Here is a 24,565-nt window from a genome sequence, read left to right on the forward strand (position 1 = left end):
AGGCGCAGTGGAGCTCGGGCGGAGTTGTGTGAGTGGAGGAGGAAGAGGCGGTAGGGGGTACGGGGGCTGGTCCCAGAAGATGGCGGAGGCGGGGGTGAGTTAGGGGTCTCCCGGCGAAGCGCGGGTGACGTGGTGCTGAGAAAAGCGGCCTGAGGAGGAGGGTGGCCCCCGGGAAGAAGAACTACTTGTGTTTTTGCAGCCTGGGAACCCTGGTGGCAGGTGCGGGGAGCCAGGACCACTGATGGGCCTGCAGGGCAAGGGGCTCCGCTTACCTGAGAGGGGTCCGCAAGGTCCAGAAGGGGACTGCGGGATCGAGGAGGGGTTATAGGAGGCGTGGAGGCTCCCCGGACAGTGGATGAGTGTCTGAGCGGGAAGAAGGCTGGAGGACGGCGAGAAGGGGGACCCAGAGGTCTGATGAGGTGGAGGTCAGCGAGCTGTCAAGCATAGAGCTGCCAGGACTTGGGGACTTGTAGCCTGGGAGAGAAGACTCAGGCTTGGGCGGGGGTTGGATCCAAAGAAGACAGGTTATCGTAGTAAGTTTATAATCCACTAAAGAGATAGGGCATTGGGTTGAGGAGCAAGACTCTGGCATTTTTGACTGGAATTGGTTACCTATGGAATAGGTGTTTCGGTAAAGCCAAAGAATTCTTGCCAGGGCCTAGAAGTGGATTTGATGATAATTACTAGATTTTAGGGTTGCTTAGTGGGGATTGGCAATATGGAGAAGGAAAGCAGTGTGGATTATGGGAGTGGGCGCGGGCAATGGCGCTAACACTTAAGTGATAATGACCCATGTCCAGTTAACGTTGGAAAAAGTTGTTAAAGTATGATATTAGCTAGATGCTCTAGGAAAATATACCATGAAGAACTTGCTGTTTTGTAGGATTGATGAAGAAATGCTTTAAAAAGGAATGGTTAGGCTTGGCAGCTGGGCCACTGGAACTGTTTGGTATCAGTATTGCGGTGGAGCTGAGGACTGCAGGGGAATGCGTGCTCCGGTCCTGGTGCAGAAAAAATAAAAGCAGCCAAACAGTAGCTAGATGGTGTTTTGTAACTTTTGGATTTGGCCCTGATAGTGAACCACTGAATGAAGATGGATGAAGGGAATGCTACTTACTAATGGGGGCCTCAAAGAAAACAAAAATTAGACGTGTGCTCTTCCTGTTTTCTCTCTTTCATTCTTTCCCTGTACTTTGTGCTCAGTATTGTGTTTTGTCATTGTGTGTTATGTCGTAGTTCTCAGTTCATATCTGCTGTACAGTGACCAAGCTGTGAATCATGTACACTTGGGAAAGAGATTGAGTCTGTTTAACTGACAACTGTTGCTTTTGCAGATGGTCACACGGAAAAGGAAAGGATAAAATGCAGTTCAGTAGTTTAAAGACAGTTTTCTTTGTTCTCAGAAACTTGAAACGATGGAGTAACTTTTTTAGGCACTGAGATGTGACATTTAAAAGCTGTAAGGGGCTGTAAATGCAGCTAACTTACTGGTTTCTGTGTTTGGGTTTTAATGTCAAGAGGAAAGAGTTGCAGTGTTTATATGGCAAATATTGCTTTTCTTCCTAGAAATTTTTAACGTCTCTAGCCCATGATACATGTAGATGTGTTTTTATTTAGGGAGAATTAAACTGTTTCATTGATTTAAGTCTTTTTTTCTAATGTTAGTGCTTATTCTATTTCAAGAATGCTGTTCTAATTAAGAGAGCATATGATGAAAAATATGTGAGGTAGTAATTTAACTTTATTATTTAGTAGCTTACATGACCTAAGCACCTGAAGAGACAGGGTTATCTGAGGGAGTAAAAATACTTCTTTTACTGCTAATCATTGGAAGAGGGATGGTCTTGTCATTTGGTTTTAGGGGGTGTTGCAGTTGTTACAATGCAACAGGTTCTTAAGGTTACTAGAAGATTTCGTATGTGTGTTTGTTTTCAAATGCTTGTTGCCTCTAAGTTGTTTCAGTGGCCAACATGAACCTTGATTTTTATTCACAAAGCCCATAATCACTTATAACTCTTTTTTAACCTAAAAGTAATAATATCAATCCATTAATAGGCAGCCATACACCTGGAATAATGTTTTTCCAGTATTGATGATTCATCATTGATCTATGCAAATTATTTCAACTTTTTTCTGTTTGTTTAGTATTGTACTTTCCAGAAATTTTAGGCCAGGGCTCAGCATAGAATTTTTCAAGTCTGGTGGAAAGTTTTTCTTTGTGAATTGTTGAAAACATTATTTTGGTATTAATAGTAGTTTACCAACATGATTTTAAAAACGGTTTCTTGTGTGGCACTTAAATTGTTTTGTACCATGTTTGTGAATGGAAGCAGTGTGGTGAAGCAGGAAGAACTCTGGACATGGGGTCAGAGTGGGTGAGCCTAGTCCTGGTGCTACCTGGTAACAGTTGTGATCTTGGAAAGTTACTTAACCTATTTTATTTTATAAAATGGAAACTAGCAGCACCTGCCTATTTAACCAAGATTGTTTTCAAGAATCTATTGACATATTGTGCTTTAAACAGTATCTTTATACCAGAGAGTTTTTCCCTGGTCAGCAAATTATTTGTCAAGTAATCTAAATTTTTCAAATATAGATTTTTAAAAAAAATTTTGGAGGATCAAGTTTATCATTAATGTAAGACTAATATTTAAAGATATAGATCCACTTTGTTTTAAATGGTATCAGTACAAAATCAGAAAAACAAACTTCAAAGTAAACTAAGGGAGCTTACTTTCCCTTGAAAATAACCCACTCCTCTGACTCCTCTAGTGTGCAACTGGTATTATAAACATGCTTTTAAAGGAATTTCACTGTTGCATGGTAGGGGGTGAAATGGTTTTGTGGAAGCCTCTATCCCTTTGATGAGTCTGGTCATTTTCTGGCATTCACTATACATGTTTGTGGTAATAAGAACTGATGGTACTGTCTTATTCTTGTTAATCCAGCTGACCACTTTGCATGTCACTGGCCTTGCTAATAGAGTGAGAGAACTGTTAGATTACTCATTCTTTACTTTGTTTGGATCATGGACTTTTTTGAGTACTTTATATAAATTATGGAACTTTCATCCCAGAAAAAAATGCATATATATACAACTTTTTTGTTTTGTTTCGCATGGGGGTCTCATACCCCTTGGAATAGATGATCTCCCAGTTCCCTGCTATTTCTTAAAGCTTTTATTTTTTGTCACCAGTAATTATATACTATTGTGTTATGATGTAGTTACAAAATTAGCTTTTTGAATCTCATTCAAATAAACCAAGCAAATGTGTTATTTTTAAGGAAAACTTTTGGGGCGAAGTAGGAAACTAAACAAGCACTGCCAGGAAAGGTTAAATAAGCAGCTGTGGTAGAAAACATAAATAAACAGAATGTCTCCAGCTGTCTTGAAATAGAATGAAGTCTGTAGCAATCAGTGGCTCTCATTGTGGGGACAATTTTGGTTATCACAAATAGGGGAGGGCATTTAGTGGGTGGGAGCCAGGGATGCTAAATGTTTTGCAATGCTTAGAACAGTCTCACACAGCAAATAATGGTCCTGCCTAAAATATCAGTGCCCTTTGACAAATGCTGGTCAGTGTGAGATGGGGGCTAGCATGACTGAAATAGCTTTTTTAAACTGAAGTTATTTTCCTTTTTAAAAATACTATTAAACATAAAATACCCCTTTCCATTAATTCCCTTTTGGAAAAATCACAAACAGAAACAAATGATACACTCTCAATGTGGGTTACTCAGAAAGTATGCCCATCTTCTAGCAGCTGTTAGCAGCACTTGAGGGCAACGTGCTGTGTCTACTGGATCTGGGGAAGTAAAGAGGCAACTAAAGGCCGGGTGCGGTGGCTCACGCCTGTAATCCTAGCCCTTTGGGAGGCCGAGGCGGGTGGATCACGAGGTCAGGAGATGGAGACCATCCTGGCTAACACGGTGAAACCCCGTCTCTACTAAAAAACAAAAAAATTAGCCAGGCGTGGTGGTGGGTGCCTGTAGTCCCAGCTACTCGGGAGGCTGAGGCAGGAGAATGGCATAAACCCGGGAGGGGGAGCTTGCAGTGAGCCGAGATCGTGCCACTGCACTCCAGCCTGGGCAACAGAGTGAGACTCCATCTCAAAAAAAAAAAAAAAGTCAACTAATGTTCTCATACAGAGTGTTAGTTTGCTATTTTTTCTTTTTACTTTAAAACATATTTTTACACCTTGATCTAGTACTATTAAAGAAAATTTCAAGGTGATTTTGCATTTATTCTCATCGTCTTTGTGCAATTGTATAGTCACCTACTTGTTTTGGCTTACTATCTGAGAGTGTATTATAGTTGAGATGGTATTTCAACATCTAACCATCTTTTCAGTAACCAAACACTTTTATATAGAACCATCTGCCGAAAAAGAAGTCTGAGCAGTTGAGATGGAATGGAATTCAAGGTATAGAGGCAAAGGGGATGGGTTTTGGAATCAGTTAGACCTGAAGTGAAATTTCAGTTTTGATACTGCATATTGTGTCCGGAATTGGTGGGTTGTTGGTCTCACTGACTTCAAGAATGAAGCCGCGGACCCTCGCGGTGAGTGTTACAGCTCTTAAAGGTGGTGTGTCCGGAGTTTGTTCCTTCTGATGTTCAGATGTGTTTGGAGTTTCTTCCTTCTGGTGGGTTCGTGGGCTCGCTGGCTCAGGAGTGAAGCTGCAGACCTTTGAAAAAAGCAACCAGATGATGATGATGATGACGATGATGATGATGACGATGATGATGATGAAGGAGCGTTCTGTAGCTACGGAGAGTTCTGTAGCTACTGAACCTTGCTAAAAGCAACCAGAATGCACGGCATGCTCATATGCCTGGATTCCACGGCAAGGAATGGTCTGCAGGATCAGGTCAGGAGGAGATGTTTCAGGGCATTTTCCGTTGGTATTTAGAGTATGTTTTCCCATGAATTAGCTATACTGTGGATTAGTTTTTTTAGTCCTTTAAGCCATAGAGTTCAATTACATTATAGACTAAGTAGGTCAGTGAGGACTAGCTTGGGAACAGAATTTCCTCTTGAATGTTGAACACAGAGCTTTGATGTGGCATAGCCCTAGTAAAAAGGCCCATTGTCTAAGTGTTTATCACATGGAACTGATAGGTTGTGGAGGTTACTAGTACTTACAGATATTCTCATTTTCATACTAGTTATTTGTAATTCAGCCCCATTCTCTGCAGTTTACATGAGGGCTTTGTTCCAAAATTCATTCAAAGGTTGTTTGAGACTGAAAAACTCAGAGGAAATGTATAAATTTTAAGTGATGATTAGGAGCTAGGTTTGCTCTCAAAAAGGCCTACTTTACCCTATATGGTTTGATTCAGGAAGAGGTAACCCAATTTAATTAAGCAAATATGATTATGTGGAGCTCCCACTGTGGGCTAAACAGGAACTGTTCTGGGTGCATAGGCACAGTGATATTAATATAATAGTGAATAAGACCTTCATAAAACATTTACAATCCATAAAGCAACTATACCTTTAATTAGAAAGTAGTCATTATAAGTGCTACACTTTTTAAAATAAACTGCTTTTGGATTGAAGGAAATATCATTTCTGTACCAACTTATGAAAGTGCCAAAGATATATTGTTGGATGGGATAAAAGTAAATTACCTGTGTAGTATTTTTCCCATTTAAAAACTGTTAGTATTCATAGAAAACACATCGAATATGTGACAGTTTGGGAGACTGAATATCATGGTAAGAATGAGGGCTTTGGAGTCAGACTGCATGGTTTTGAATCCCAGCTTGGCCTCTTAACTGGAGGTGTGAACCAGGTCAAGCGACTTAACCTTTCTTTGCTTTTTTGCGTCACCTATAAAATGTACATAATAATTGCACTTACCTCTGAAGGTTATTGTGAGGATTAAATGAATTACCACATGGCAGGTACTTAAAACAGCACATAGAAAGCCCCAAAAGGAAAGATCACTTTGGTTAGAGGAATGAACAAATACCTAGACTGATTGTAGTAGCAAAGTTTTAGGTTTTAGGAGTCAGAGACCAAGCAGATAAAACTCCTTAGAATCTAGCCATTAGATTGATTGTTCCTCATTTTCTTCACTTCCTTTCTTTTGCTTTGTCCTCCAGCTTTCTTACCATCGCTTCTGTGATTGCAACAAGGGCAGACTGTTGAGGCAGGAGTGGGATACAGTTGTGCCCCTGGGGAGAGTGAGTCAGGTCTGGTTTCTGTGTTTGGTGTATATGTAGGTGTGTGCGTGGTGGTCTGGTTTTGTAGAACGTTTTTGTGCAGATAACCAAATAATAAACATTAAAGCAGGTTATTTTGTTCTTCTGTGGAGGTTGTCCTTGTAAGCAAGTCACATTTTATTGCAAAAAATACAGCGTCTTCAGTCAGAATATGCTTATCTGTAAAATATAAAATACACTGTTGTAACTGATAGGCTTAGAGATTTAGGGAGAAGAAACAGAGAGCAGGGTTTTACCCTCCAGATTGTTGTGGAAGTGTCAGATTACCTGTTGTGCTTTTCTCAGAGATGGAGCAAGCTGTTTCTACTATGATTCTAACCTTCAGTTCTCTTAGGTCACGTTTTCTGTCCTAGGAAATGTAAGGGTAGTACTTTATTTTTTATCATGTCTTGAATATAAAAATACTTTTAAAACTTTTTCTTATTCAATAAATAACTTAGTAATTTGAATAAATTAGTATACAAGCTTGTCATTTTATTTGTCCATTTAAATTAACTAGTATTGAAATCAGTAAAATTACAATAATCATGTATTAGATACACATTAATTTCTTTTTTCTTATCTCTTGCAGGATTTCTGGTAGGTCCTACTTTAGGACAAGATGTGGTACTGTTGAAGCGTCAGTCTTTGATTCACAGACAGTTGAGCTTTTCAGCTGGGAAGCCTTTCCATTTTTTTTTTTTTTTTTTTTAATGGCTTACTGAACCTATGAAACCATGGCAGAAGGAGAGACAGAGTCACCTGGGCCCAAAAAGTGTGGCCCATATATTTCATCTGTCACTAGCCAGAGTGTGAACTTGATGATTCGAGGAGTAGTGCTATTTTTTATTGGAGTATTTCTTGCATTAGTGTTAAATTTACTTCAGATTCAGAGAAATGTGACGCTCTTTCCACCTGATGTGATTGCAAGCATCTTTTCTTCTGCATGGTGGGTACCCCCATGCTGTGGCACGGCTTCAGGTATGTGTAGGATGTTTCTGTAATGCTTAGAAAGGAAATAGGGTAAATAAGTATGGACGTTGTCTGAGCAATAAACCTTTTTAAAATATATTGAGATATAATTTAGATATAATACACTGGACCTGTTTGAATTGAACAACTTGATGTGTTTAGACAAATGCGTATAGTCACATGGCCACTGCCAATCCAGCTGTGGAACATTTCCATCACTCTCCAGAGTCTCTCATGTCCTCTTGCAGTCCATTCCCCACCCCCAGCCTCAGGCTACCACTGATCTGCTTTCTGTTGCTATAAATTATTTCTCTCTGTTCTAGAATGCAATATAAATGGACTCATAACGTATGTACTCCTTTCTGTCTCATTTCTATCTGTCCTGTAAACTTTTAACATTTAATTCTGAAAAACAATCCTGTTTCCCTTAGGGATGAAGCATTTAACCCCTTAATTTTGTTCTTTCTTCAACCCATCTCATCTAAGTGTTATTTTAAGTTATTTTGATGACGAACACCACCGTTTGGTTTTAAGGGTTTGATGCGTATGCTGTGGTCTTGTTTTTGAAGTAATAAAAACTTGAATAATTAAAGTTTAAAGCTTCATGTTGTATTTTTGTAAATGCCTTTTTCCTTGGTGTCTTGTTTTTATAAGTACCTTAGAATAATAAATATTTAAAGACATCTATAAGGTAGACTCTCTTTGCTTAAAATTATTATCCTATTAGTTACTTTAGATATTTTTTTGGTGGTGGGCAGTGTGTAATGCATAGAGTAGAGCATTTCACAATACTTTATTGCTGCCATACTTCCACAATGGATAGCACTTTAGTGTTTTCTAATGACCAAGACCAATAGATTAATACTGTTTTTAATAATAAAGTAATAAAAGGAAACCATAATCATGTGGTAGAAGATAATTCTGATTGAAGGAGAAAATTGCTTCTTAAATACCCATTTGGTGTCTCATACTTAACATATATGAATGAATATCTTGCAACATAATATATGTCCTTCTTGGCTTCCATCCAAGAGCTGGAGGTTGAAGGGTGAGGTTGCGCTTTACAGAAGTGTTAGAATGGCCTTGTGAAACTTACTAGACAATTATAGAATCCTGTTGCACAGTTAGAGGGGCACTGTAGTAGTAAGGCTTCAGTGTTTATATACTGATGTCTCACTATTACAGCATTCACATTAAAAGTGAAGTCATGAAGGCAGTGATTCTTAGTTTCCCCAGGGTTATCATTCTCCAAGAGAAAAGGCAAAATAGTCCAAATAAAAAACAAATTAAATTGTATCACTCTCTGCTGTATGTACTGGTCCTCATGCATTTTTCTTTCATTTAAATTCAGAAGAGAAAACGTTTTCTCAACAACTTTTCTAGTTCTTTGTTTCTTTTCTTCTATGGTGTAGTCTGGCTGCCAGTAGAATCTTTTTGGGACATGGAAGAACATACATGTCTTTTCAGGATAGAACAAAGGGAAGGTCAGAGAAGGGAAACTATTGCTTGTTGAATGTCTGCTAATGTGCTAAGTACATACTGTAATCCCAGGGTTCTGTAGAGCAACTTTGGGAGAGAGATGTTTGGCATTGTGCCTGTTATGGGGAGATGAGGACACTCACTGAGATGAAGAAAGAAAACCAGTGAGCCCAGGGTCCCAGAGCCAGTGAGTGGTGTGACTGGGTCCACATGTCACATGCTGGGGAAGGGAAAAGGAAGCTACTGACACTTCCCCCCTACTCAGGATGCCTCTTTTCAAGCCTCCAGACTGGGTGCCAGACCTAGATGGAATTCCCTGGCATGTGTTGTGCATTTGGGCTGGGGCAGGAGAACTTAACTGAGGTTTCATTGTACCTCCACTATGAAGAGTAACAGGGCTGCACCCGCTGTCTTGTCCTTCTGCCCCTTTAATGTCAGCACTTTTGCCATAAACTTACATTTTAGGAAGGAAAATTTCAAATGCTAATACCACAGTTCAGCCACTACTTTCCTTCCTATTCCCAGCCACTAGGTTTGTCACACTTACGAACTTTATCTCATACCTTTTCATTTGGGGAATTTGCATTTACATTTCTTGCTTAAGTATTTCTTCTGAAAGCAGTTTGTACCATAAGCTACTTGGGCAAAAGAAAGTAGAGAGGCATTAGGAAATCTAGATTCCAGCCAATTCTGCTACCAATTTTGTTAAGTCATGGTGTTTAGTAGATGAGAGTGAAAGATATCAGATTTGTCCAAGTTGCCAGAGATGGAAAATGGATTCTTGCAAAATCTCTGCTCTGCCATCCCCTGCATCATTATTTTAGGGAAAGTATCATGGGAAAAGAAGTAAATGATTTAAGAAACATAGTGTGTTTGAGTTTGTGTGTGTATGTAATATGCATATGTTTTTGTGTATATGTGTTGGCGTGGATTTTCAAGACCTCGCTAGGGTCTTACCATCTTAAGTCAGAAAAACTGATAATCTTCCTTTGATTTTCCTGTTCAACTAACATTCATAGATAGAGCAGCTACCTTTTGGAGGGGCTCCAGAATCACCGCCTTCTGTGTGTAGAAAGTGCTCCTTGTTATTTGCCACCTTTCTCTATAGCACAATCCTGGAAAATTTGCTAGTGGTGGTTCTGGTGGGACAACTAATAGAGAACTTTGGTAAACTAATTTTGATGACTTTTTTTTCTTAATTCCATATTTTTAGTTTGATAATGCTGATGTTACAAGTTAGCTTCCTTATGTATGCCATGCACCAGAATTGGAATTAGAAATCTTTTCAGCATTATCGAGAGCCACAAAGAAATCTTTCTAAAGAATAAATAGAAAAAGACAACTTGTGTGGATAAAATAAGTAGAGAAGTTGCCTCAAAAATCACAAGTAGCCTGGTTGTGTCCAAACGTATGAAAATAATATCTAATGTGAAAAGAAAAGAAAAATCTTTCCTGTTTAGTTGTGCAGTCCATTGCCCTATTCCTGTAGAGCCTTGTAAGATTCCTTGCTTTCTCTCCCTTTCTACATCCTGTTTCCAAGTTTTACATCTTTCCTCTGTCTCTTTCTTGGTCCATCCCTCAATGGCTATGCTTAAAGTCTTTTTTCTCTTCCTGCCTCTAGTTTTGCACCCACCCTTTTCTCAGCCCCCTTGTGTGGTACCCTCACTACTAAGAAGATGGCCTGTCTCTGGTACAACAGTGAGGACATTGTTTTCCTGATTGCGCATTGTCTGCAGGGTAAAGTCTTTATAATATGGCCCTTGACTGCTTTTATCTTCTTCAGAGTCTTTCTGAACCCTGCAGCTCCCTTTGTGTCTGAAGCTTACAGCTTCCTCGTAATACCAGCAGTTTCCAGTTGTCCATGATTGTCCTCAGTCACCTCCCTTTAATGAGAGCACTATTTCTGCGCCATTTACTGCTGAATGCTCCTGTCTCAAGGGTCACCTCTTTCTGTGAAACTTTTCTGACAGCCCAGCAGCTTGCCTTCCCCTAGCACAGGCAAGGAGAAGCCTGGGACCCCTCTGTCCTGTCAGCTGCCGTTAATGCAGGATTGTATTTAATTGTTTTTGTGGTCACTTTGCAATTGGAATCATGTCTTACTCTTTTGCCTTTTTTTTTTTTTTGAGACTGAGTCTCACTCAGTCACTTGGGCTGGAGTGCAGTGGCGCTATCTCGGCTTACTGCAACCTCCACCTCCCAGCTTCAAACCATTCTCCTGCCTCACTCAGCCTTCCGAGTAGCTGGGATTACAGGCGCCTGCCACTACGTCCAGCTATTTTTTTGTATTTTTAGTGGAGACAGGTTTTCACCATGTTGGCCAGGCTGGTCTCAAACTCCTGACCTCGTGATTCGCCTGCCTCGGCCTTTCAAAGTGCTGTGATTACAGGTGTGAGCCACCACGCCTGGCCTTACCTTTTTAAATCTCCAGCAAATACCAAGAACCAGACATATTGTCAGGGCTTAAGTATTTGTTGAAGGAAAATATTATCTTGTAGTTTTCCATCGAAGTATACCTCATGGAGTGTTTTCGTTTATTCAGTTCCTGTTTTCTTACAAAATGTCTGGCTTTAACTATGTTCCTTTTAGTGCCTCCCTGCATTTAAGCACACTCCCATAAAAAAGAGATGACTCACTACTGATGTTTTACAAACTTCTTTAGTGTTTAGCTTTGGTAGACTGTAGCTAGTCACTGGGAAATAACTTAAAGATATCACAAGAAATGTGATTTTTGCATCAGAGAACCATTTGATTTATAAGCAGGACTGTTTTTGCATATGATTTTAACACACGCATGATTTTAACAGTCTTTCTTGTTTTTTTTTTTTTTTTAAAAAAGTACAGGAAGAGGAAAAGAGGCCCAGACATATTCTGTCGAGCTCTCAAACAGTGGAAACTCACAGTGTTGTATATATTGCTATCAGACTCTGCCATGCCTTTACTTAAAGGAAAGGAAGAAGACATTTAATGGGAAGTGACAAGCTTCTTCAAATTCTCCCTCTCAGTGAGCAACTGAGAACCATGCATACTCAATGGATTTGATTTTTATTGGCAAATCCCAGGGTTGGCAGTGTGGCAGTTTAAATTTCTTTTTGTGTTTTTGCTTTCTCTCCTCAGTTGTCTCTCACTTGCAAGTCTGACATCACATACATAAAAATATAGTCAATTTTACTTATTTATATCTTTGCACATACATGTCAGTATTCTCTATGTAATAATTCTTTACCTAGGCATCAGTTGCTCAGGAAAATTGACTTGGAATGTCTGCTCTTAGTTGACTTTACTCAGCAACAGGCAAAGGGAGGATATATATGGTGGGAGGACGGGGGTGACAAATGAGCTGTTAGTTTTATGACCCCTTGAGAAAAAAAGAGGTGATATTCGTTTAATTACATTTCAACTATTATGGATGCTTGTTGCCGTTTTATTTGTATAGAAATTTTAAAATCCTGTCAGTTAATCTTTTCAGGATTTTGGAGCAGTCTTTTAAATAGGAATATAGTGTGAAACTTCTAGATTTACTAATAGTTATTGGAGCTCTGCATTGCCGAGATATGTTCTTAATCTCTTGATGTTCTGTGAGCCATCTATACTCAGCAAATGCCTAACTCAAAAGAGCTGTGGACTAGAAAATGCATACAGTGTTGCAGCATCTCATCTTGAGATAGAAGGGTGGTCACACAGCCTTTTTCAAATGCTGCACCATTGGTCTGCTAGGCTGTGATTTTTGATACTAATTGGTTTCTGTTTTTCTTCGAAGAGTGAATGCATTGCCTGTGAGATATAGCTAGCTAATACTGAGTAGGGGGAGGGCCTCTTTTCCCTCAGGCACTTAGATTTTGGCATTGTAATTTCATGATTCCTCTTAAGTGGTATTGGATACTTTAAACATGCTTTTCAACTGATGTGACAGTAGTGTCTTTATTGCCAGAATGGCACAACATAATCATCCTGTTTTTAGGAAGATTAGAATGTTTTCATTAAATAGTCTTTTTAATAACTAATTTAGCACTTAAAATTCTTTCCCACTAAATGAATAAAATGTTGAGGTTTGAGAAATATTTAAGAAAGGGATGAGAATATTTTGGGACTCAATTATTGACATTTTATATACAGTTATATATAATTAATGACACAACATTCAAGGTGTTCTTTCCAAAACTAAGAGAAGTACTAAGATGATTTCTTCTTCTAACAGTGCACTTAAAATTTAACTGAAAATTTTAAATACCTCTACTCTACACTTTGTTTCCTCCATTGTTTCTATGTGCAGAATGAGTCTTACCTGTAGATTTCTGTTGAGTTTTCCTGCTTTGACAATATGACCTACAGCCTCATTAAAGGGCTAGAGGGGAAAGGAGTGTCAGTAAAAGGTGCTAGATGCGGAAGACTAAGACAGGAAGCTGGTAGGGGCGAGACTGATCTACGTAAGAGGCCAGCCAGAACCTTCAGAACACTGTGTGTATGATGAGCTTGTTGTATACTTTTATGCTTCTAGATTCTCTTTAGATTTGTGGCATATAATACATATTTTATGGTTTGGAGTTTAGAGAGAACATTACTTAACTGCTAACTGGTTTGATACTTTTCAGGTCTCGTAGGTATCAGTAGTAGAAAAGTAGCATGAATCATTTAGTCCAGGCTGCTAAATTGTGAATCATACATTTGAAGAGTATTTTGTTGATTATAATTTAGAATGTTGTGGTAATCATTTGCAATACTTTCTTCATTGGTGTTATCCTCATTTCATTTCTTTTGGAAGGTAAGTTAAAAAATATCGGTGATTGATGTGAAATAACTCGTTTGTTTTTTTTAAGAATCTTTAAAATGCTTGTGGTGGTTGTAGTGATTCTTTTAGCTTAAGTGTTGCCAGTATAACATTGGAGGTAACTTAATTTTTTTCTTTTTTCCCCACAGCTGTGATTGGGTTATTATACCCCTGCATTGACAGACATCTAGGAGAACCACATAAATTTAAAAGAGAGTGGTCCAGTGTAATGCGGTGTGTAGCAGTCTTTGTTGGTATAAATCATGCCAGTGCTGTATCCTTTACTCTGTAATGAAATGCATAATAACAAAGCAGCTTCCAACAAACCAAAGGTTAAACAGCCCCTTACAAATTCACTGTTGTTGAATTATGATATGCCCACTTAGTCAGAAGAAGAATGTGAACCATATTGTTGAAACATCAGTGTAGCAGCTGTGCAATTATAAAGTGGGGTTATAGCCTTTCATTTCAGTTCGTATTTTTCACTATCACTTAGAAACTTTGCAAATTTAAAAACTTTACTTGTTTTTCTTAAATTTGGTTACTTAATTACTTTTGTGTAGTTAATCCAAAAATGGAACAGGTACATTTTCAGAGGAGTTTTTTCCTCTCTTTCTTTGTTAAGACTTGCTAATAAGGACATGTAGCTTCAGGTGCTATTTTGTCTTTTGTTTTTCTTAAAGAAGCTATTTTTTTTTTAAAGGTAGACGCATTGGTTTTAATCAATACCGACAAACCACGTAAACGGCATAAGTAGAAATACCAACTTAGACCTTGGCCAAAAATAAGTTTCTTCCCTAATACGTAGTTTTAAAGTTTTATTGTTTGAATATTCAGACATTTTATTTAGTGGTTAATGAGTATTTTTACAGTGTCTCAGGTAGCCCCTATTCCCCTTCTCCTTTCTACCTTCTGTGTCCAGAAAAAAATGTTTGCCCTCATAAGATTTTCCTCCTGTCATCCTCCTTATTTCCTCTCTTCTACTTCCTCCTCATTCGTTCTGACTTTCCTTGGTAGAAGAGGAACTAGGAAATGCTATTCCTGTCTTTTTCTAGGAGATGTGGTTTAGACAATGAAGGTGGCAGGAGCCTTGGGTACTTGGAAAAGCAAGAAGTGTGACTCAGGCTGCCAAAAGTTTGCTCTTATAACTCTGCACTGGACTCGGGGCTGGCAGAGTTAGCTAGCTGGAGAGAGAGGGTAGGTCATGTGTCAAGTAGATCCCTGTGTCTTTCACAAAAAGTAGTGAGGTGTTTTGGATAAGCTTGGGGGCAGAAACCATAGAAAAGAGCAAGGTCCTAGATTCTGAAAACACACCTGCCTTCCTCTGCACAGTTGTGCTGGCTGTTGCAGGTCTGTGAATTTGGAAGTCCCTTAGTGGCTGTTACTATTTTTAATTTCCTTTTGTGTTGAGGACATTTCCACATGTTTATTTTGGTGAACTTTTTGAGATTTAAGATTTTATAAAAAATCTAGTGGTCAGGAGGGCTTAAAAAGATAAAATCATATACTATTATATCTAGAAGAGAACTTAGAAATCACGTAGTTCCACATTTCCTTTGTAAAGATAATAAAACAAACGGAAGCTAGAGAGGTTAGGTAATTTACTAAGTTATTTATACTGCGACATTGCAGCAGAGCTGAGAACAGACCCGAGACAGCCTGACTAAAGTGTAGAAACATCTCATTTTCCTACCCAGGAGCCTCATAACCGTGTCAGTTCCTCTCTGTCTGGTGGATTAGATCTTTTTCTCTCAGACATTTCCACTTTGATTTTTGTTTTTAAGTAGAGAAATTTAAAAGGCCTTTTCTGAAATTTTAAAAACTTAATAAGTTTAAATTCTTTGCTTTTGTTCACTCTCTTTCTCAATGAAATACTTAAATATAGCAATCTTAGATATACTATTGTCCTTTAAGTCCAAAAGCTTTACTAAATTTATAGCATACACTTCTAATATTAGGTTACTTAGACATTACAAAATCATATGGCACTATTTTTTTATTTTTTGAGATGGAGTCTTGCTCTGTTGCCCGCGCTGGAATGCAGTGGCACAATCTCGGCTCACTGCAAGCTTCGCCTCCTGGGTTCACGCCATTCTCCTGCCTCAGCCTCCCGAGTAGCTGGGACTACAGGCACCTGCCACCACACCCGGTGAATTTTTCTGTATTTTTAGTAGAGATGGGATTTCACCGTGTTAGCCAGGGTGGTCTCGATCTCCTGACCTTGTGATTCGCCCGCCTCGGTCTCTCAAAGTGCTGGGATTACAGGCATGAGCCACCGCACCTGGCCCATATGGCACTATTTTAAGATTGATATATCTATTTACTCTGGAAGCCTCCTTACTTCGCTGTGACTTTTAATTAAGTTTAGTTAGCAAACATGAAACTCATTTAATACCAAATCCCACTCTTTACATGAGTGTTTATTTCATAGGGAAATCAGAGCTCTAAACCTTTTCTTTGAACTTTAAGTATAATGACAGCAAAAGAATAAGAAAAGCTTTTCCAGAAGCATACCCATATGAACTGTAGGTTTCTTTTTAGATCAAGCCTTTACAAGGAAGGACCATGAGAGGTGTCCACGATAGTCCTGAGATTCTGAGAAATAAGCAAGCTGGGTGTTTAGGATACTTGCTTGGTAGGGGTGGGGAAATGGTGAAAAAGAGTGTTAAAGGAAGTGGAAAATGGCTTTGTATGCATTTTTTTTTTTTTGGACTTCTCTATACTTGCAGCATGGTCAGTTTGGTGATATGTGTTCTCCCAAACCTCCCCTGCCTTCCCCAGTAGCTGGTTATAGAGCCAAGATGTGGCCTTTGGGACATAGATAATGCCCTTTTAATGACACTTGAAATTAATTCCTTTAGTGTAATCCTCTAGCAAAGAGATGAGAAAACTGAATTTGTAAAGCTTAATTTTACCCAGAGATTTTGGTGTAGAAAAGGGCCATACATTTGTGAATAGATGCTTAAGTAGGTGATGAAAATAAAGTATCATTTGAGCAAACTGTCCTATACCAGAAAGTCTCAGGCACCAAAATAGCTTGGCAGGTTGTAAGATAATGTTCACTTCAAGGCTTTATACTCAACAAATTAAAACTAGAACAGTTGACATAATAGAAAGGGATACTGTGTCCTTGGTACTCTTGTTTCGGAACTGCATTATTATAAAATGTGTCTGTCAGTAAATCATAGAGAGAATGTGGTACCCTGTTAAATAGCTGTCAACTCTTCTATTTTCAAGTTCCTGTATGATTCTCAAGTAATTCTAAACCTGTTGGAGAAGTAATATTGGTTTCATTTTTTGCAAAAGTGTGTTCCTTTAGCGATACTTGTGTTCTGAGGCATCCAGTTACATTTTTAGCAAAGAAAGCATTTCTTAAATAATGGGTAAAGCCTTATAATTGGGAATGTATGTAGACTGTTCTTTTTGTTTTTTTGTTTTGGAGGGGTTACAGTTGGTAGGATCTATTGATTAATGTCTTTTGTGTATCTGGTATTGGGTAAATACCGGAGACAGTTTTAATCCCACCTAGCTTCATACATTGTACTAAGAGACTGAATGTACTTGAGTAGAAGCAACTAATTCCCTTCTCAACAGAGGCATCTCTTATTTAGAAAAATGAACAGGTGATATTATTTGGTTACAAGTTTTAAGATGACTTCTTAACACTGATCTCAGAAAGTGGATTTTGATAACAACATACAGTTGTCTCTTACACTGGCTGCACTATCCATTGGACTGTGGTGGACTTTTGATAGATCTAGAAGTGGTTTTGGCCTTGGAGTAGGAATCGCCTTCTTGGCAACTGTGGTCACCCAATTGCTAGTATATAATGGTGTTTATCAGTAAGTATTAATCCTTCAATTTTTGGTGCTTGTTTGCTAGATAAGTAAATGATAACTGCTTTCAGAATTGAGATTATGAAATGAGGTTAGCCAGTTTAATCTACAGAGTAGTTTATTTTCATTGTAATTATCTTAAGTGTCATTGCAGTTCCTCTGTGGGTATTAAAGACATGTCTGTTATTCTAGATATACATCTCCAGATTTCCTCTATGTTCGTTCTTGGTTACCATGTATATTTTTTGCTGGAGGCATAACAATGGGAAACATTGGTCGACAACTGGCAATGGTAAGCTGATGCTTATTAATCACTTTTCTGAATGAGATGTATGACAAATGACAAGTTTTCTCTAAAAGGTAGTCCTTTAAGGGAAAGCAATTTGTGAAGACAACATTCTTTGATTGCTTTTTTGCACTTCCATTGAAATAAGTCATTTGGAAGAATTTAATCACAGGTGTTTTAAAAGTTGAGGAGCCACTGGAGAGAAAAGCTCAAAATGTGTTATGGATAGGGCAATATGATTTATTGACCATATGGGGGATATTAGTGGTTTTTAAAAAACTAATCTACAGGTTTCCACTATATCAAAAAAGGACAGTTTTAAAAGTTAAAAAGATCACTATTGATAAGTGTGTTGCTACAATAGGTATACATTAGGACCATCTCTAACAAATCAAGACGTTTGATCATTTTAGTTATGAAGGAAAAGGTTGGGGAGTGACGTTCAGAGGCCACAGCAGTTTTATGAATAAATGCTGTCACTTTTACCTTTTTAGCCAGGTTAGGAGAATTGAGTGATTTACTTTGCTGTATTTTTGGTAAAATAGCCAACCAATTATCTTACCCTATTGGTTTCCTTTATTTTGAATTGTGGGTGTACATTTTTATAGCTGTACTTTAAAAATACTGTTTTGACTGGAAGCTTTTGTTAATGTAATAGATTTTTTCCTTTATATCATATAGTAATTTGAAAATACAGTGATCTGAGTTCACCACAACAGCCCTATCCTTAAGTTCATGAACTATTCTTTGCTAATTTGCCTTATTGAGTACTCAAAGAAATCTGCTTTGCTTCCTTTCAATATTAAAAGATTGATCTAAATTCTAAATCATATACTGCCACTATTTGCTTGTAATGCAGAAATCTCATCTTTCTCCTGCTTTTGGCTGTGGCTTTTTCACTTCCAGAATGTGAATTATTTTTTCCCTGTCACATTTGTCATTTAATCATAGTAATTATGTAACTCTTGGATTATTTGAGGAATAAATGGGCACATAGTAATAAAACGTTCATTTTTAGAGCTTTTCAGTTTATTTGGAAGTTGCTATTCAAAAGAAATCTTAATCTGTTAACCTTTTAACCTTTTAATTTTTGCAGTACGAATGTAAAGTTATCACAGAAAAATCTCATCAGGACTGAAGAAGGCAAAAAATATCTTTTGTACAGAAAAACAAGATGAAAAGGATGTGAAATGGTAGATATACAAACAAAACTTCAGACTGTAAAATTGCCAGGATGCAGTTTTCCCCTTGATTGGCGTGTGTGTACATATGGATAAATATATATATACACACACATATTACTGCAATCTGTGATTGCTTCATCTGTAAATCAGTTGCAAACCTTTACGTATTTGACTTAAATAACTGTAAGATATATATGTACTACATTAAAAAGTGTTGATTAATAGATGAAATTTTTAAATTAATTTTTTAAACATGCCATACATTGTATCACAATGTTAATGTGCCAAAATATTGTTCCTGTCGTGCAGAGTATAAGAATGCTTTGAACAATTTGTAAACTTAGTGAAATAAAATAAGAGGAAAGCCAAAAACAAACAAACAAACAAAAAGCATATGGGGAGCTGGTATTTTCTCTTTAGCTTACTGTTGTGCCTTTTTATTTTTCTAATCACAGCAGTATGAGTTATGAGTGCCCTAATTTGTGGTTAGTTTCTAATTTAATGTTGTTTCATAGAGTTTGGAGTGTTTTGATACAGGGTGAAAATGAACTTCTGGTTTCAAACCTGCATTACTGGAGACAGCCCAAAGAGTAATTTTCTGTTTTGACAGATTTTACTGGAAGTATATGTGATGAGCAGAAGAGGTCATTAGCATTAAATTGTATTGGTTCTAAATTTGGAACAGTATATATAATTAAAAGTAAGGACCATTAGAGGATTTAATTAGAATAAATACATGTTTTGGAAATACAGTGACCTCTTGCAGTGCCACAAAAGTGCAAAGTGATACTAGCTGTCATCAGCAATACAGAATCTCATTGCTTTTGCACATGGAGCATATAGGAAACTCCAAACAGATCACAGTGAAGTTTCTAATTCTGTTGGGTTCTGTCATCTATTGGGTTCTATGAAGCAAACCACTGTAGCTTTAGCTGGGTTCAGTCATATGACTCATTGTTAGTGGAATGCCTAGTTTTTCATCTTACATGCAGTCTGGGGAGTAGATGAATACACAATTTCTTATGTATTCGTGTATCCATTAGTGAATAGTTCAAGTCTGTTTAAGAATGTATTGAGATGGCATTCTCTGCATGTTAAAGATCTTGATGGCAACCAGCACCTCTTAAGTATGGTTTAAACATATTCTTAGCTAATTTTTTCCATTAGTTTTTGAAATTGATGGCAGTTGTCTGATCCACAAGGGCAAGATCTTCTGAGTACTCTGGGGTGTGTGTATGTGTGCACGCATGTGCGTTGGAGTGAGTGAGAGAACGTGTCTGTGCATGTGGCCATGCTTTCCTAGAATGTCAAGTAGATATTTTTACACTTTGAGTTTTAAAACAATTACTATCAGACTGAGATCTTGTATGCCAAACTTTAATCTGCTTTTATGTTTTCAGGCTGAAGGAGTGAAAATCCTAAGAGGATTTCATATTGAATATGTGTACACAATCTTAACTGTCGTGGTGGAAAACATACTACTATAATTTATTATTATATCTTCCAGATAATGTTATTCATTTAGAACAAATAAGGTATATTTTTTAGAATCAACTTTGTAAGCACTATAAAATCTTTAATAAGTTATAAGTTCTATGATGTGTTTACTTTAAAAATTGCTATTAAAAGCAACATGTATTAAATATGTAATTATCATCTGGGTTAAGAGTCTGTTTTTCTTCTTTGTGGTAAGTCTTAGAATATGGTACTGTGGATTAATCTAATGAAATTACTGTGGTTGAAGTTACCAAGAAATGATGAAGCTAAATATAGTTGACCCTTGAACAACGGGAGTTAGGGGCACCACTCCCCAACATAGTTGAAAATCCATGTATAACTTTTGACTCCTCCAAAACTTAACTACTAATAGCCTACTCTTGATGGGAAGCCTTACCAATAAGAAACAGTTGATTAACACATATTGTGTATGGTATATATATTATATACTGTTTTCTTACAATAATGTAAGCTAAGGAAAAGAAAATGTATTTACTCTTCATTAAGTGGAGGTGGACCATCATAAAAGTCTTCACTCATACTATCTTCATGTTGCGTAGTAGGCTGAGGAGGAGGAGGAGGGGTTGGTCTTGCTGTTGCAGGGGTGGAAGAAAATTTGTGTTATTAGTGGACCCATACAGTTGAAAACCATGTTGTTCAAGGGTCAACTGTATATAGTATTGGTGAGATTGAATGATTATCGTTGGTGTTCTTAAATTATTTTTAGATCATCTAGAAAATAAGATAATTATAGCAAAAAAATAAAATTGTGATATTTTGATAAATATATAAATGTATAGAACCTATTTTTTTCAATGAAAGAAAATGGGAAACATTTTTTAACATTGCTAGATTGGCAGTGCTTTCTTTTATTATTTCAAGTTATGGAAATTTGCACAGTTGAAAACTGGGGATAAATTCTACAAAAGTGCGAGAAAACAATTCAAATTAGCCAGAGCCCTGCTAAAACTTTTAATGTAAAATTTATTTATTTGCACTGAGCTGTTTTACCTTCTTTAAGGCCGTTGGGACCTCTCAATGATGCATATGTTTCATATATCTTGTATTTTCCAGGCAGAAGCCAGACTTGGTTAATACCAATACATACTTCTGTAATCCTATTGGCTCACTTACCTTTATAATGAAGTATATTCTGTGTAAGGTAATTCTTCCAGTGATGGTCTGAGTAGTAGAGTCTTAGCTTTGTGTGTCTGAAAAGGTCTGTTTCATTCTTGAAGAATAATTTAGCAGGCTGTAGAATTCTGGGTTCATAGTTTTTTTCCCTCCCTCAGCCCTTTGAAGATTTTTAACTCATTGTCTTCTGTCACCTAATGTTACAGATAAGTCTGCCATTACTGTAATTTTCTTTCCTTTGTAGATAATCTATCTTTTCACTCTAGGATATTTGCATGATTTTCTCTCTGTCCTCTAACGTTTTTCAGCTTCATTATGATTTGACTAGTTGTAGATTTGTTATTATTTTTTTGCTTGGTATTTGGTGTATACTTTCAATGTGTGGGCTCATGTTTTCAATTCTGGAAAATTCTTAAATGTGCCTGCATATTGGAATCACATGGGGACCTATAGAAAATTCTAGTGTCTGGATTCCACCCCCAGAGACTCTGATATAATTAGTTTGGGGTATGCCCTCAGCATTAGGATTTTTAAAAGTTCCCCAGGTGATTCTGATGTGCAACCCAGGTTGCCACTCACTGGTGTGGTTATGCATAAAATAAGGGGTAGAGTCCAGGTGAGAGAGATGAGATGGGTAGTAACATTGGAAATGAAGAATGAGGGGCACATTTTGGAATGAAATCACCTGAACTTGGCGACTTGGGTGTGAAGGTTAAGGATGAGGCGGAGTCAGTGGTAAGTTCATATTTTTATTTTGAGAAACTAGGTGGATGATATTTCCATAAACTAAAAGAGAATGTAGAGAAGCAGGTGAATGGGTAAAGTTAACAAGTTTGGTTTGATATGTTGAGGTTGAGTTATGTAGGGCACATCTGATAAAGGTATCATAAACACTTGGATATTTGAGTCTGGGCTGTAGGATGTAAATGTGGAGTCATCAGCATGTGACCATAATAAATGATGCCTTAGGAGTGGATGAAATCACATAGGGAGCATGTTATGGTGAAAAGAGAAGAGCGATCAAGAGTAGGAGGAAAGCTCACACCTGTCATCCCAGCACTTTGGGAGGCCGAGGCAGGTGGATCACGAGGTCAAGAGATCAAGACCATCCTGGCCGACATTGTGAAACCCTGTCTCTACTAAAAATACAAAAATTAGCCGGGCATGGTGGCGGGCACCTGTAGTGCCAGCTACTCGGGAGGCTGAGGCAGGAGAATCACTTGAACCCGGGAGGCGGAGGTTTCAGTGAGCCGAGATTGTGCCACTGCACTCCAGCCTGGAGACAGAGTGAGACTTAGTCTCAAAAAAAAAAAAAAGGAAAAGCAAAAGAGTGATGGGATGAAGCCACGGTAGGAGGAAGTTTCAGGCAGAGAGTAATTGGTACAATGAAGTACAATTGGAAGGATGAATTAATCCTGATGATAAAAGAGAAGGTGTTGTTTTACATTGAAAATGTTTTTCTAATCTGCTGCTGTTTCTTAACATATAAAATACCTCCCTGTATACTAATAAAATAGCTCACAAAATAAAAGCCTGATTATATACTGAGTCTTTTATTGGGAGTGAGGGGATCTGGGGCAACTAGGGAACTTTGAAAGAATGATAGATATTTGGACAATGTCTATGAAGAATGGACATAGTAACTGACTAAAGATGAAGAAAGAATTGCCAGACAGTTTCGAGGCCATCAAAGATCCATGTGAGGATAGAGGTCAGATATTTGCAGTAGAGCCAATTGATACTGTTATGCCACGTCTTAGTGGGCTCAGCAGCCCAGGAGTGTAGACCTGTCGTGATGAAATACATTGATTGTAGCTGATAATTCACTGGTAGGCATGGCACAAGGATACGTGAAAAATTAATAGAGGCTCCCAGTGAAATATCCACAGACGTTATCATGGGATCCAGGCAAATTGGGGAAGGAAGTTGAATCAGCAGTGCTCACCCGATGGCATGAGGAAGTAGGGTGAAGTCAAATGATTGCAAGTGTTGAGATTAAAAATCCAGTTTAAGGGTAAGGGTGGTAGGTTTGGGGTTTGTAAGCAGAGAGGAATGTAGTGGAACATTTCCAGATCTTGATAAGGTCCAAGGAGTGATCTAAACAACTGTATTTACATAGTTCACTGAAGTGGGTAGAGATGAACAGCAGTGGAGTAGAGGTCCAATGCGTGGGTGAACAGATTTTGATGTTGGTATTGATGTTACCTGGAGTGATCTCAAAGGTCAGGTGGGAAGGAAGGGTGTCATCTATACTCCTTTTGACCATTTGAGCAGGTACTTATCTCAGTGCCTTGACTGTATTGGGATTTTAATTAGAATCCCTTTCCCCCTCTTTTATTTATTTGTTTTTATTTAGTTTTTTTGAGACAAGGTCTTACTCTGTCACCCAGGCTGGAGTGCAGTGGCACGATCTCGGCTCACTGCAACCTCCGCCTCCCGGGTTCAAGCATTTCTCCTGCCTCAGCCTCCCCAGTAGCCGGGATTACAGGCACTCACCACCACGCCCGGCTAAGTTTTGTATTTTTAGTAGAGACGGAGTTTTACCATGTTGGCTAGGCTGGTCTTGAACTCCTGACCTCAGGTGATCCACCCGCCTCAGCCTCCCAAAGTGCTGGAATTACAGGCTTGAGTATTTATTTATTTTAGATATTTATCATCCTAGGTGTTCTGAAATTTTACTACAATATGTTTAGGAGTGAGTCTCTGTTAATCATGTTCAGTCAGATACATCTTTTGAATTCTGGGAAATTTACTTCTATATTTGCTGTTAGTGTTCCTTTTTTCACTTTCTCTATTCTTTTCTTCTAAAAGTCCTCTATTCTTGACATATTTGACCTTCTGTTTCTGTTTTTTTATATAGGCCTTAGCTTTTCTCTGTTGTGTTACCTTCTAGAAGAATTACATAACTGTTGTTCCAGCTCAGTGAGTTGCTCTTCAGCTGTATCCATCCATTCAGCCCGTCAGTTGAGTTTTTAATTTTATTGATAACAATTTTAATTTCTAAGATTACTGTACTTTGAAATGGAAGTATATTGCCATTCTTGTATTTTTCTAAGGATATTAATTGCTCTTCTAAAGTTCTAAGCACTTCTAAAGAGCCATTGCAGGGAAGGATGGGATGAGCCTGCCACCAGCTGATCTCCAGATGTGAGTGCCCCTGGTTTGCCTTGGGCACATCGCCATGCCTCTTGAGACTGTCCACAC

General features: G+C 38.0%; 1 protein-coding gene across 3 annotated transcripts; it reads left to right on the top strand.

Moving 5' to 3' along the window:
* The first annotated feature begins 13 nt into the window (after nt 1-13).
* INSIG2 (insulin induced gene 2) lies at nt 14-23,375 on the top strand. Of its 3 annotated transcripts, XR_009211940.1 has the most exons (7): nt 14-94; nt 6,801-7,189; nt 13,574-13,698; nt 17,100-17,266; nt 17,453-17,552; nt 18,643-18,739; nt 20,131-23,375. XR_009211940.1 is itself a non-coding variant. In XM_032145732.2 (6 exons), the coding sequence occupies exons 2-6, from the start codon at nt 6,946-6,948 to the stop codon at nt 18,682-18,684; spliced, it is 678 nt and encodes a 225-aa protein (XP_032001623.1). In that variant the 5' UTR covers nt 14-94; nt 6,801-6,945; the 3' UTR covers nt 18,685-23,370. The 3 variants fall into 3 exon arrangements, 2 of the variants coding, with proteins under 2 accessions (XP_032001623.1, XP_058290395.1); XM_032145732.2 differs by having other exon boundaries at nt 18,643-23,370; XM_058434412.1 differs by lacking the exon at nt 6,801-7,189 and having other exon boundaries at nt 76-94; nt 18,643-23,370.
* Nucleotides 23,376-24,565: the final 1,190 nt, after the last annotated feature.

The sequence above is a fragment of the Hylobates moloch genome, unplaced genomic scaffold (assembly GCF_009828535.3).
Source record: "Hylobates moloch isolate HMO894 unplaced genomic scaffold, HMol_V3 SCAFFOLD_24, whole genome shotgun sequence".
NCBI lineage: Eukaryota > Metazoa > Chordata > Mammalia > Primates > Hylobatidae > Hylobates > Hylobates moloch.

Coding starts and splice junctions, on each gene's coding strand:
- INSIG2 (XM_032145732.2), top strand. CDS start 6,946: ATGGCAGAAGGAGAGACAGAGTCACCTGGGCCCAAAAAGTGTGGCCCA. Junction 7,190..13,573: donor ATGCTGTGGCACGGCTTCAG/GTATGTGTAGGA, acceptor TTTTCCCCACAG/CTGTGATTGGGTTATTATAC. Junction 13,699..17,099: donor GTATAAATCATGCCAGTGCT/GTATCCTTTACT, acceptor CACTGATCTCAG/AAAGTGGATTTTGATAACAA.